The sequence below is a fragment of the Kogia breviceps genome, chromosome 3, assembly GCF_026419965.1.
Source record: "Kogia breviceps isolate mKogBre1 chromosome 3, mKogBre1 haplotype 1, whole genome shotgun sequence".
In the NCBI taxonomy this organism is placed as follows: domain Eukaryota; kingdom Metazoa; phylum Chordata; class Mammalia; order Artiodactyla; family Physeteridae; genus Kogia; species Kogia breviceps.
The window spans coordinates 25,105,001-25,117,763 of record NC_081312.1 but is presented as its reverse complement, the minus strand read 5'-3'; the positions used below and the strand labels follow the sequence as shown (position 1 = coordinate 25,117,763).

Sequence of the window (12,763 nt, the reverse complement as noted above, 5' to 3'; positions counted from 1 at the left end):
ATTTGTGTCTTTTGGCTTTTTTTTTTTTTTTTTTTTTTTTTTTTTTGCGGTATGCGGGCCTCTCACTGTTGTGGCCTCTCCCGTTGCGGAGCACAGGCTCCGGACGCACAGGCTCAGCGGCCATGGCTCACGGGCTTAGTTGCTCCGCGGCATGTGGGATCTTCCCGGACCAGGGCACGAACCCGTGTCTCCTGCATCGGCAGGCGGATTCTCAACCACTGCGCCACCAGGGAAGCTCTGTGTCTTTTGGCTTTAAAAGAACATTTACACTTTTCGGTTAGTGGCAATGTCCCTCACCCCCATGTGACTCTGTGTGTGTGTGTGTGTGTGTGTGTGTGTATTTAATTAGAAGCTGGTTGAAGGTGACTTTGGGGCTTCTGTTGTCGAGATGTGGGTGCCATTTGCAGTAGATGCTGGTTCAGCTTCATGAATGATGGTTTTGTGAGTGTGTGACTGAAGGTTGTCATCCGTCTACATTTATAGCGCATGCATGGCTTGCCCTGGGGTACACAGAGTCTACAGGGGACACACATGGTCTCTGTCCCCAGTGGCTGATGTGCCAAGTAACCAGTGAGTCAGCAGTAGACCAGCCTTCCTGGGCTTGTGTGGCCAGAGAGGGCTCTCTGCATTGCCCAGACAGTGTCCTGAAGGTGACCGTCACTTTGTGCCAAGAGACACCCTACCCAGGACTGGCTCAGGCCACAGGTGAGGGGCAACAGAGCCCTGGCTCTGCTCCTTGGTAGGAGGGCTTATTAGGGTGAGGCTAATGCTTTCTGAGGGCTGCCAGCAGCAGAGATAAATGCAGATGTGAGTCCAGGCTAAAGTTGTTATGTTGTTCTCTCGATCTGAAATGCCCTCCTTTTTTATTCTAATCTTTTCAGGTTCAATTTCAGGGGCTAATCCTATGTATCAGCCAGGGACTAGTCATACCTATAATTTAAATATAAAGACTTATTCACTAGGAAAAGGTAGTTAACTCCTAAAGGAGTAAAAGAAGATTCTAAAGGTGCAGAAGTAGTAAATGCATAAAGCACCTGCTCCCTCTAGGGCTGAGGGGGTGGTGAACAAGAATAGAGCTAAAGACTCAGCTGGGGGCCTCTCACCTGCAAGGCTGGGATGCTGGGCTGCCCTGGTGATGAGGTGTGATGGCAGGCATGGTCCATGGGAACAGCCTGCCAGGTGGCAGAGGAATTTGTAGGAGGGTGTGACCTGGAGCTCGTGTGTAGGAGCTGCCTGCTGGGTAGTCAGAACACTTGCTGGAAGGTATGGGGCCTGAGTTGGTCCACAGGAGGGGCCCATCAGGTAGTAAAGAAATTTACAGAGGGTGGGCTGGTCCGTGAAGGCCACCAAAGTGGTCACCCCCAAGCCACTACCCACTGGCTGATGAGCTGAAAACAGTGCACAGGGACAATAAGAGAGCCTCCTTGTGCTGTGGCCTTGCAGTGTCCCCCAGAGCCCCCTGTTGACAAAGCCTAATAGCGACCCATCTGGCAAAGGAGAAGTGACACAGGGTCTAGCACCAGTATCACAGCGCACGGCAAAGAAGCGTGGATGTGCAGCTTAGAGGCCCCGTGTTCCTGAGCTGCACGCACCCTGCTTCTCCCCAGGAGCCAAGCCTCTCTAATTCCAGCCCTTTTGCTTCTCTCCTCTGTGAGCTCCGTGGTCCTCAGTGTGATCCTACTACCACGTGTCATTCTCTGTGTGTGAGTGGCTCTGTCACATCTCCCCACGAGGTGGAAGGCGTGGGACTCAGTCGGCCCCCAGTGAATACACAGTGGTTGGTGTCTTTCCTGGGAGGGGCAGAGACAATGGGGTATGTCCTCACTCCGCCTTCCAGTCCTCTGCCTTGACCCTGCAGTGGCTTTGGCGTGAGGGTTGAGCATGCCTCCTTGGGGGAGTGGGCAGCTGGGTGCCAGGGCAGCCTCAGCAGGAGCCTCTGGTGGGACCTGGGTTCCGGTCACACTGTACCTTAGGACAAATGGATTGTGGACGACTTGCTGGCTGCCTCTTATTTGGCAGGGTGGGAATTGGGGTTGATTATTGGAGCTGTAAAGAGTCATTTGTTCATAACAGCCTGGACTCAGGGAGGGTGGGGAAACTCCCAGTTCCATATTTGACCATGTTTGCCTTCTTTCTCACGTCCTCAGAACTTGAGTGTGGCCTTGGACAGTTGTGACTGTCTACGATCTGACCCTGGCCAGCTCAATTCCCAGCCCACCCCCCTGCTGCCCACACGGGCCTTTTACTCATCTAGGGAAATGTGTTCTCTCCCCACACCCGCCCCGCCTTAATTCTTAGAGTCAATTCCCTTCTCTTTGCACCCTCCTGTCAGGGAAAAAAGACTTTCCTTGTCCTAGTTTGGACCAGGTGCCCGCACTGAGGCTGGGGCACTCTGTTCAGGGGGATAGAGTCATGTGGACATAGGCTTCCCCAGTAGTGGGTTGGGGCGGGATGCAGAGGTGTCCAGCAGAGCCCTCGAGGGCCTATGGACAGCTTGCGCGTGCCTGGAGCGTGGGACGTCCCTCTGCTCTAGAGGGAGTGGATGGATGGCTCCCTGGCTGCTGGGACCAGGGCGTTCAGGGCTGCAGTGTTCTCTTCTTAATTCCGAAGGTAACGGTTTTCTGTATGGTTCACTCAGCAACTAGGATCTTTGAACGTTTCTTCCATCTTTGTTGCCAATGGTTATTTATCTCTTCATGTGGTTTATTGCCTACAGTACACACTTAATTGTGTCAGCATCCTTCATAGCACTTAAGAGAGTGTAAGTCCATCCTAGATATTCACCCTCCCGGTTGACTTATGGGTGGAAGAGGGTACCAGTTTCCTACAGGGCACTGGGCTCCCTTGTCTGTTGTGTGTGCCCGTGGCTTCATCCTGCTTCAGGAACTGTAGCTCCAGGAAGGCAGGACCCTCAAAATTCCAAGGCCCTCAGCTGAGCTGGGGGGGGTGATGACTGGGGATGTGTAGCCTGGGGGTGGATGGGGGCCACCCCCCACTCTGGAAGGATAGGTGGGCATCAGGCTGCAAGTTAAGGCCGGCTTGTCCTGCACAGCCTGCCCTGCTGCCTACCCAATGCGCCTGATGCTCCCTGTAAAGTTTTCCTTCAGTTAACAGGAGACCCCTGCTAAAGTTTGCTGCGTTAAAGAGCTCTAGGTTTGAAGTGTTTTCTAGACCTTCCTTTGACATTTGTTAGCTATTTCTTTTTTTTTTTTTTTTTTTTGCGTTACGCGGGCCTCTCACTTCTGTGGCCTCTCCTGTTGAGGAGCACAGGCTCCAGACGCGCAGGCTCAGTGGCCATGGCTCACGGGCCCAGCCGCTCCGCGGCATGTGGGATCTTCCCGGACCGGGGCACGAACCCGTGACCCCTGCATCAGCAGGCGGACTCTCAACCACTGCGCCACCAGGGAAGCCCTCCTCAGTTTTTTGATGGCTGGCAAGGGTGAGTAGGAAAGTGTGCTGCTGGAGAATTATATTCGATGGGGTGGGGTGGGCCGCAGGGTGCTGGAAGGAGAGGCTGGGTGGAGCGTGTCCTGATGTGGGTTTAGGACTGTATAGACTCTAGACCGAGGTGCCCTTTTGAAATGCACTGGCCTGACCTCCTTTTGCTGCCCTGGATTGCGCTCCCTCGTCTTTGGTCACTCTTCTTCTTCTTCTTCTTCTTCTTTTTTTTTTTTTTTTTGTGCGCCACGCGGGCCTCTCACTGCTGTGGCCTCTCCCGTTGTGGAGCACAGGCTCCGGACGCGGAGGCTCAGCAGCCACGGCTCACGGGCTTATTTGCTCCGCAGCATGTGGGATCCTCCAGGACCGGGGCACGAACCCGTGTCCCCTGCATCGTCAGGCGGACTCTCAACCACTGCGCCACCAGGGAAGCCCCTGTTAGCTATTTCTTGATAAGCAAAACATCTGAGTTTCTTATCCTTAAAGATACCAGTACTTGCCTCCCTAAATTGTTGTGAGGATTAAAAAAATAATGAATATGACCATGTTTAAAAATTGTAGACCTCCAAACAAACAGATAGTATTATTAGTATGACTGAGGGGTGGGTGACAAACGCGTGAACTCAATGTATTCTTGAATGAATCATAAGTAGATTAGAATTGGTTGAAAGCCTTGGACAAACGCTTGTTTCTGAGGGAGTGGGACTCGGACCAGGTAAGTTTTGAAGGAAAGGCGATCAGAAGCATCGGGCCATGTCAGGAGGCTGGCTGCAGTTTGAGATTGGAATTGACTGCTCTGGGTACCAGGAGACTGAAGGTGAATGGCGGTGTGTGTGTGTGTGTGTGTGTGTGTGTGTGTGTGTGTGTGTGTGTGTGTGTGTATGTGTGTGCGTGCGTGTGTATATGTACGTGTGTGTGCGTGTGTGTACGTACCTGTGTGTGCACGTGCGTGTGTATGTGCGTGCGTGTGTACGTGTGTGTACATGTGCGCGCGTGTGTGTGCGTGCGTGTGTGTACGTGTGTGTGTACGTACGTGTCTCTGTGTGTGTGTGTGCGCGCGTGCGTGCGTGTGTGTGTGTGTGTGTGTGTGTGTGTGTGTACGTACACTGGGGAGGGGGCGGGTCAGGGTTTCTAAGCAGAGGGGGCAGGAAGAGAGAAGAGCGTCCAGTGACAGTGAGCACTCACATCTCTCTGGCCCCGCCTGTCTTCCCGCAGGTGCACCTTCGCTCTGCCAGGCGCCTTTGCGAGCTCTGCTGTGCCAACCGGGGCACGTTCATCAAGGTGGGCCAGCACCTGGGGGCTCTGGACTACCTGCTGCCGGAGGAGTACACCCGCACGCTGAAGGTGCTACACAGCCAGGCCCCACAGAGCAGCATGCAGGAGGTCCGCCAGGTCATCCGAGAGGACCTGGGCAAAGAGGTACCCACCTCTGCCGCGGGGCATGGGCTTCCGAAAAGGCCCCCCGCAGAGTTCTCGCTGCTTGGCCCCAAGCCCTGGGGCTCCGCCAGTGGCGTGGAACTATGCTTCACAGAAACTTTCAGTGTGAAAGCAGAGAGGTTAGAAGGAACCTGAGTGGCCCTCGGTATAAAATATTAGCTGGACCATACGAAATCGTTGATGTTTGACGGTTTTTGACCTGTAACTTAATATGATGCATATGGTTGAATTTAATAATACCTATCAATTATTGAGGGTTTACTGTGCGCTCACGGCTGCGCTGTTTCCCGCATGTTATCTCACTTAGTCCTCAGGGCAAACCTATGGGGTAGGTACCATCATTAACCCCATTTTGCAGATGACGCATGGAGACATAGAGTGATCAGGTAAAGCATCCAAGGGGACTGTTAGTAAGTGATTCCAGTGCACTGCTCTATCAGTGAGCTGTCCTAGTCATTCAATGCTATGACTTTTCCGGAACGTCTCTGGGCCACTGCTTGATTACCTCCAGTGACAGGAAGCTTATTCTCTTATCTGCTGCCTAAGGTGGTCCATTCTACTACCACTCATCTCTCATTGTTATACATGCTTCCTCCTAAGGGCTAGACCTGCCTCCTCAAACTTTCCTGATCTTCATCCACCCCATGGAGCAAGAGGGAAAGGGGCTGAGGGCCCTTCCATACACAGCCCTGGTCACACTCCTTTGGACGCATGCCGGTGACCTGCAGGATGTGTGGAACCCAGATTGCCACAGTGGTGTGGATCCTAGCTGACCTGATCTGCTCATCTTGATTCTGGGGATGGGGAGGGATTGGAGCAGCCGTCTGCAGGGTGCCCATTGGCCGATCAGGCCCAGCCTTACAAATTATGTGCTATAATTTCATGGTACCCCAGAGAACGCTATTACTATATTTGAAATTCTCCTCTTAGAGAGAGAATCCTTTGGATCTAGAACTTTTCTGAGCAAAATAATCTTAAAGTCAAGCCTAGGTCAGCTGATGCCTTTCCTGAGATTATTGTATTACCTTTGGTGCCTCCCAATTTCCCCCAATAAAATCTTTAGCAGGACCTTCAAGGTCTACTCCATCCACTTTCAAGTTGCCATGGTCTCTGTCTGCCTGGAATCTCTTTACCGCATTCTCTCCCTGTCAAGTGATTCCTTGTGTTTCTAGGCCATTCGTCCATCTGTCTAGCAAATGCTGGGCACTGTGCTAGGTGCTGTGTGTCCTGGCCAAACCCCAGCTCTCCTGTGAAATCTTCTCTGACCCTCTGCACACCTTTGCTCTTCAGCTTGTGCCTCTCGTAGTTTGGTTAGTTGTGTCTAGCTGGTTTCACGGTAAGCTGTAAAGTCTGGGGATGAAGACCGTGATGGTCCTTTGAATCGTATCTGCAGTTCCAGAATAGGATGTTGTATATCGTGGGCACCAGTGTTTGCTTAATGAACCAATGGCTGATAAGTGACAATTTCCTTAGGCTACTGCGGACCAGGCGGAGAGTAGGGGCAGAGGTTCATAAAGACCATGTTCCATGTTCTCTGGTCTGCGTGGAGCTGGCCTTGGCTGTTGGTGCCTTTCTGTAGAGCTGGTATCTTGTGCCCGGCATCCAGCCAAAGGTGAGCCACTCCTCAGTGATAGCCTGGCCTGGGCTGGCCTCATTAACTGACTCTGGGGGGCCTGGGTCACGCAGGAGGTGAGCATAGAAACCTCTGTGGATTCCCTTCCTACTGAGGAGGAACATCTCCTTCAAGGGGATGGGGGCGGGGGGAGGCGGAGATCGAGTGAAGGTTTAGGGCTGATGTCAGGAGCAGACCACAGGCTGGGAAGAGCGGGGTTAGCATGCAGGGGCCGCAGGCAGAGGGCACGGGATTGGCATGGCACAGCCGCGTGTGCCTTTGCTTCTTGCCAAGACTGCTGGCCTCCTGCTTCCTACAGCATGAGGTGCACCCCCAAATTAAAACTAAATAAATCACTGTGATAACAGTGTGAAGTGCATCATCGCTAGCACGTGGCAGCTCAGTGGGGGGCGGAGGCAAGGGAGGGAAGGCAGCAGATTAACCCTTGGAGGCCAGCTCGTCTCCGGAGAGCCGGAGGGGGAGGCGAGAGCAGGGCAGTGGCTTCCTCTGAGCCAGGGTGGAGGGGGATGGGAAGCTGGGGGTGTCAGCAGTCCTGGTGTGCCCACCCAGCTGGCATGTCTGGGGCTGGAGGATGCTGCCTGCATCTTCCGGGTCTCTTCTCTAGGTCCCCCCGGCCAAGTCCTCCTGAGCGTGGTGGCCTGTGGCTTCTGACCCACAGCTTGACTCGAGCCCTCTGAGAAAAGGAGGCCAATGTCAAGGTCATGGCTCCGAGGGGGCGTCCCTCACAGCTGGGAAGCTCAGAGACCTCTGGTTTCTTACCCGGCACTCCAGGCGCACAGCCTCCTCCTCCCTCCCGGGAAGATGGCATTTGTTCCCGGTGACACACTTTCTCAGCCTGTGGGTGGAGGGAGGGGAAAGGAGACGGGTGGGAAGCAGGGTAGGTGGGTGTGGGGCTGTGAGGGCGGGGGAAGTCACTCACTCTGCACTTCCCTCCTCCTCCAGCCCCTCCTGTGACACTTCTTGGGGAGCAGCCCTCCCCCCAGGAAGATGTTTGAGCCAGCCCCACCCATCCTGGGCTCCACGCCTGCCCTGGGACCCTGCATTCCGTCCCTGGTTCCAGGAGCGTGCTGAAAGGAAGCTGAGTCTGCTATGCATCACCATTTTCTTTCTAGGTGTGAGCTCTGAGGTTACCTGGGGCTCAAAGACTGCATAGCTGCCCCTAGATCTCAGACTGAAGGGTGAGGAGAGGTGACCAGAGGAGCTCGAGGCTGGCGCGTTCCAGCTTGCACTGATTGGTGCCCTCTATGCTCTTGGGGGCCCCTCCCATCAGCAGAGGCCTTGGGGGGTCACTAAGATCCTCAAACTGATCCCTGTCCCAGGCAGCTAGGGCTGGCCCTAAAGGGCATCCCCAGCATGGGGGATGAGGGTTAGGTGGTGGCTCTTCTGGATCCCATGATTTGCACTTGGTTCTGGATTAGTCCAAATCCCTGGACAGCAGCCAGTGCTGTCAGCGCAGAGGTGAGGGCAAGTGAAGGGGTACCATCCTGGCATAGGGATTGGCCTGGGTAGGGAGTCGGGACCAGGTAGCTAAGGGAACGGCATGTGACGGATGGGACAAGACCTCAGATCTCCTGATCTTCTGGCCAGTGCTTTGTCTCTTATGTAACACAGCTTCCTTTTGGCAGAAATCCTCTGTAATTCACTTTTCTATGTGTCCGTGTATCTGTGCCTTGGAAGTTTCTACTATTATTACCACAAAGAAACTTACTTTTTTCTTTTTCTTTTGAATGTTAGGCTTAAGTCCTGAAGGAAAGGTCCTGGGAATCAGTCAGAAGTCAGAACTCTAGGAGGTGGGGTCATTTCTGCTGCCCCCAAAGTGACTTGGATCTGGAGTGGGTTGGGGATGGTCTCAACCTCGGTCTCCCGACTGCCCTTGGGGCTGTGGGTCCAGGTGCAGTGCTGATCTCGACCAGCAGGTGGCGCCTGAGCTCGAGAGTCAGGGAGGGGTGTGGAAGACACGGTCCTTCCTTACAGAGGGGAGCCCCAGCAGCTGGCTGAAATTCACATGATTTCTACTCCTGGGCATGGTCCATGCTGTGGAGGGAGCCTGCGCTGACACCTCTGACCCTGAGTGGGGCAGACACAAGCCTAAGGGACGAGACTGTTGACCATCCTGGTCTCAAGGAGCTCTCGGCTGTGTGTTGGAGGACCTGGCAAGGTTCTTCACACTGACCACCAACCTATCCTTTCGGCTTCCTCATTTGGAGTAGGAGTCCCCTAAGGCCCCCTGCAGGCTCTAACAGCACGCAGTTCTATGGTTCAACACGTTTTCCTTCATTTTTCCATTTCTTCTTTCTCTTTGTTGTCTAAGCAGCTTGAATTGAGTGAGAAAGGCACAGAGCTGGAAGCTGTGACCCCTGTAGTCTGGGGTCATCAAGAGGTACACTCATCACTGTAATACCTGGCCATGTGAGTGCCCGCTAGAGAGAGAGAGAGAGAGAGACGGAGAGAGGGAGAGAGAGAGATAGATATTATATTTGGGTGGATAGAAGCTTTCTGAAGCAGGTGGCATCTGACCCAGGATCTCAAATATGGGTGGGATTGGAGGAGGTGGAGTTTGGAGGAGGGGATTACTGATTAATGAGATGTGCCAAAGATGTAAGCAGTGGAAAGCATAAAGTACAGAGAGTGCACAGTGAATAGTCTTGTTGACTAGTGTACGGGGTTCAAGCTGGTGGCCAGTGGAGCCGAGGTTGCAAAGTTGGGGCTGAGGTTACATTGAGGGGCCTTTGAATGTTCTTTTCATAATGGGAGCCTGGAGAGGAGGACTTGGAGAGGGGCCTGAGCAAAGGAGGACAGAGTGGAGCCGAATTTTCTTAGTAACATGGGAGATGAGGTCATCTTTTACAGGTGGGGAAGGTGGAGGCGGGAGGTTTGAGGTCGGAGAGCTTGGGGGGTAGGAGTTACAGTGGGACTTTGGAAGAAATGATAGAACCCTTAGCTGTAATGGGACAGTTATCTTTGGTCATAAACACACACACATATCTCTCCCCACCTCCCCAGCACATACAGACAAGTCCAATCTCCTTACAGTATATTTTAGTGAATGATCCAGTTTTGTTTATTGTCCTGGAACATAGTTGTATCAGATAACGTTCTTTCCAACCCTTAAATTCTATGAAAAACCAAAGGAAATGAGGTTAGGGGCTGGAGCAGAGCACAGAAATTCCTTTGTTAGGGGCAATCCTTGTGCTGGTATTGGGGTGCTGGGCTTTGGCTTCTGTGCTCTGAAAGATGTTTTATCTGTCTTTTACCCCTGAGCTCCCCACAGGGTGGAGATCTAGACTTGACCTTGTTTTGTAACTCCCCATAGCTCCCAGGGGCCAAGGGCTCAGTGTTTTGATGGGCCATCTGACCAGAGTGGCTATGAGAATGCAGAAGAGAACCACTGTGATTCAGATGGGAAAATGCACCCGTCATTGTTTCATACAAACCTACAGGTACGCGTGGAGGGCGATGTTTAAGTTGTAAGCAAAAGTTCAGAAAAAGAGATAAAGAAGCTCTGCTCCCAAGAACATCATTCATCTCTCAAGCTTGGTGGGGGCGGCAGAGAGAAGGCACTGTTGACGTGAGGACCAGCGGAGGCAAAAGCAGAAGGCGGGGAGGTGAGGCAGGAACTCCTGGCCTGTGCAAGGGGTTCCTGGTGTGGGACCACTGGGTGGGGGCCGTGCAGAGACTGGAAGAGGGGCTTGGGTGGAGGCCTCGGGGCTGGGGGAGGGGACCGTAGGCTAGGAGAGTGAATGACCGGCTCTGGGCTGAGCCATATCATTTCTGCATACCTGCACATAGGACTTCTGCTGGCACGCAGAGAACTTTGTGAGAACTAGGAAAAGGTGCCTGAGCTGGGCATCCCTTCCTCCAGGCGGTGACCGCTCTACCAGGGCTGGATTTTTATTCTTCTATTAGTCAAGATTGGCCAGAGAAACAGAGTCAGTAGGATACATGTGTGTTCTTTTATCTAATAAATAAATAATGATTGATTGATTGATTTTAAGGAATTGACTTACGCAGTTATGGAGGCTGGCAAGTCAAAAATCTTCAGGGTGGGCCATTGGGCTGGACACCCAAGAAGAGCTGATGTGCATCTGCTGGCAGAATTTTCTTTTGCTTGGGGAGGTCAGTCTTGTTCAGTTCAGGCCTTCAACTGATTGGATGAGGCCCACCCATATTAAGGAGGGCAATCTGCTTTGCTCAGAGTCTACTAATTTAAATATATATCCCATCCCAGAACACCCTTACAGAAACATCAGAATAATGTTTGACCAGATTTCTGGGCACTGTGGCCCAGCCAAGTTGACACGTAAAATTAACCCTTATAGTTCCCCACACGGCCCTTGGCTCGGCTTGCACATTTGTACCCTGGATCCTGCCTTCACGTGGCCCTTGAGCTTCTTTCTGAGCCTTTGAGGTGGGCAGGAGCCAGATCGCCTGTTGGTTTACTGGCTTTGTGACCTTGGACATGTTACGTATCTTCTCTACCCCTCAGTTTCCTCATCAGTAAAATGGGGATAATAACAGTACCTGCCTCACAGGCTTGCTGCAGGGATTAAATGAATTAATGAACGTGGAGAATTTAGAGCATGCCTGGCACAGAGCAGATGATCAGCAAAGGTTAGCTATTGTTTCTGTGTCGTGCTGGATGCTTCATATGTGCGAGGAACCAATGTTCTGAGAGACTTTAAATGGTGGAGTTGGGTCTTTAACCAGGTTTTCTGATACAAGGTATGGTCCCAGATACTATTTTGCTAGAAGAATCGGCCTTTCTCTTCCCCTTCCTGATTGGTATCCAGCATTCCATCTAGTGGCCAGCCCCTTCCCTCCCACTGTTAGGAACCTCGCACAGGCTGCCTTGGAGCCTGTCTCCTGGGCTTCTTGAGCACCACCCTCCCAACAGATCCCCACCTTGGGGGCTGTTGGCAGCTCAGCGGGCAGTTTTCTGAGGCCCATCAGTAGCACCGCCTGTGTACTCTTGGTCTGATTCCATGGATGAGGTGGAGCCACGGGTGCCCAGGGCCATGAGTTGGTGGCTGTGCCGTGTTCAGGGCCCACCGTGCCCTCCTCGCTTGCAGGAAGGCAGCTGGACTCAACTTCCCTTGTCCTGGAGGAGGTGGGTATGGGATGTGCACAGGGACGAACATGCCCTGGGTTAGCCTAGGGCTAGAGAAGAGCTTAGGACAGAGGTAGGAGGAGCCCCTCCTGCCCCCGGGGCTGATTCCACCTGGGGGCCCGCAGCTGGCAGAATACTTTCCTCCCTGATGACACATGCCTCCGTGCTTTTGTTCCTTGATGCCTTCTTTCCAATGCCGATCCAACTTCTCCCTGTCCGTCTCTTATTTGGTCACACATATTTACGGAGCACTCCTCTGTACCAGGTACCATGCCAGCCCCCGGGGGTCCCTGCCCGCCCCCGGGGGTCCCTGCCCTCCGGGGCTCCTGCCCTGTTCTCGCACACACTGGCAGGGGCCGGGCCAAGGTCAGCTCACCCTTTACCACCTTGGGCCGCTCCACTGGCCTGCAGCTGAGGACCACCCCAAGGGCTTCAGCTGTCTGTAGAATTGCTTCTTTCGGTCTTCTTCTGGCATCTGGTTTCTTTGTCTCCCCAGACAGCACCCCCTCCTCACCAAGGCTACAGTGTGAGCATTCTGGGAATGGAACAGAGGGGGCTGGAATGTGGGGAGGAGGGGTTGGAGGGGACGGGGGGGAGCTGACCACCCTCCCTCCCGACCTGGGCTCATCCCGCCTTCCCAGCAGCTCTCAATAAAAAATACATTTATAGTAAAAACATAATGAAGAATAGAAAAACATTTTGCCCCCAATAATGGTGAACATCAAAAGGAGATTTTTATCAATTACGAGAGAGATTTTGGCCATAGAAGGGTAATTTAACGACTGGGAGATGGACGGCAGGAAGCTTTCCTGTCAGCCGGGATGGATGACGTGCCATTAGTCACTGGGTGAGAGACTGAGGCAGCCGCGCTGGCCCATCCTGCCCAGGCCTCCGGGCCCGGCTCCACCTCAGGCCCACGCCCCTCTGCAGGCCTCCTCCTCCGGGGTGGGCGGGCGCCCATGGCGGTCTCTGGGGTGCCTACCGTCCGATTCTTCGGGAGCTCCTGGGTGAACCTTAGCCAGCCTGGGCCACGTCCCTCTCACGCCTGTGGAATGGAGGCCCCCGGAGAGGTACTCAAGCACTGCCCCCGGCCCCCTGCTTTCTTTCCAGCCCCGTTGGCCTCTCCACTCTTCACACAGCTGCACCCT

The 12,763-nt window shown here is 53.5% G+C and overlaps 1 protein-coding gene across 6 annotated transcripts in view; it reads left to right on the top strand.

The window, feature by feature from the left end:
* The window catches only part of ADCK1 (aarF domain containing kinase 1), a 113,852-nt gene that overhangs the window by 41,677 nt on the left and 59,412 nt on the right, over positions 1–12,763 (top strand). For 4 of the 6 annotated variants that reach the window (XM_067027975.1, XM_067027978.1, XM_067027977.1 and 1 more), the window contains exon 4: positions 4,654–4,857. The exons of 1 other annotated variant lie outside the window; for it this stretch is intronic. In XM_067027975.1, coding sequence (XP_066884076.1) covers positions 4,654–4,857 — 204 coding nt within the window. Of the gene's footprint in view, positions 1–3,369; positions 3,440–4,653; positions 4,858–12,763 lie in introns of those variants that run through there. One more of the 6 variants, XM_067027980.1, reaches the window with a different exon arrangement.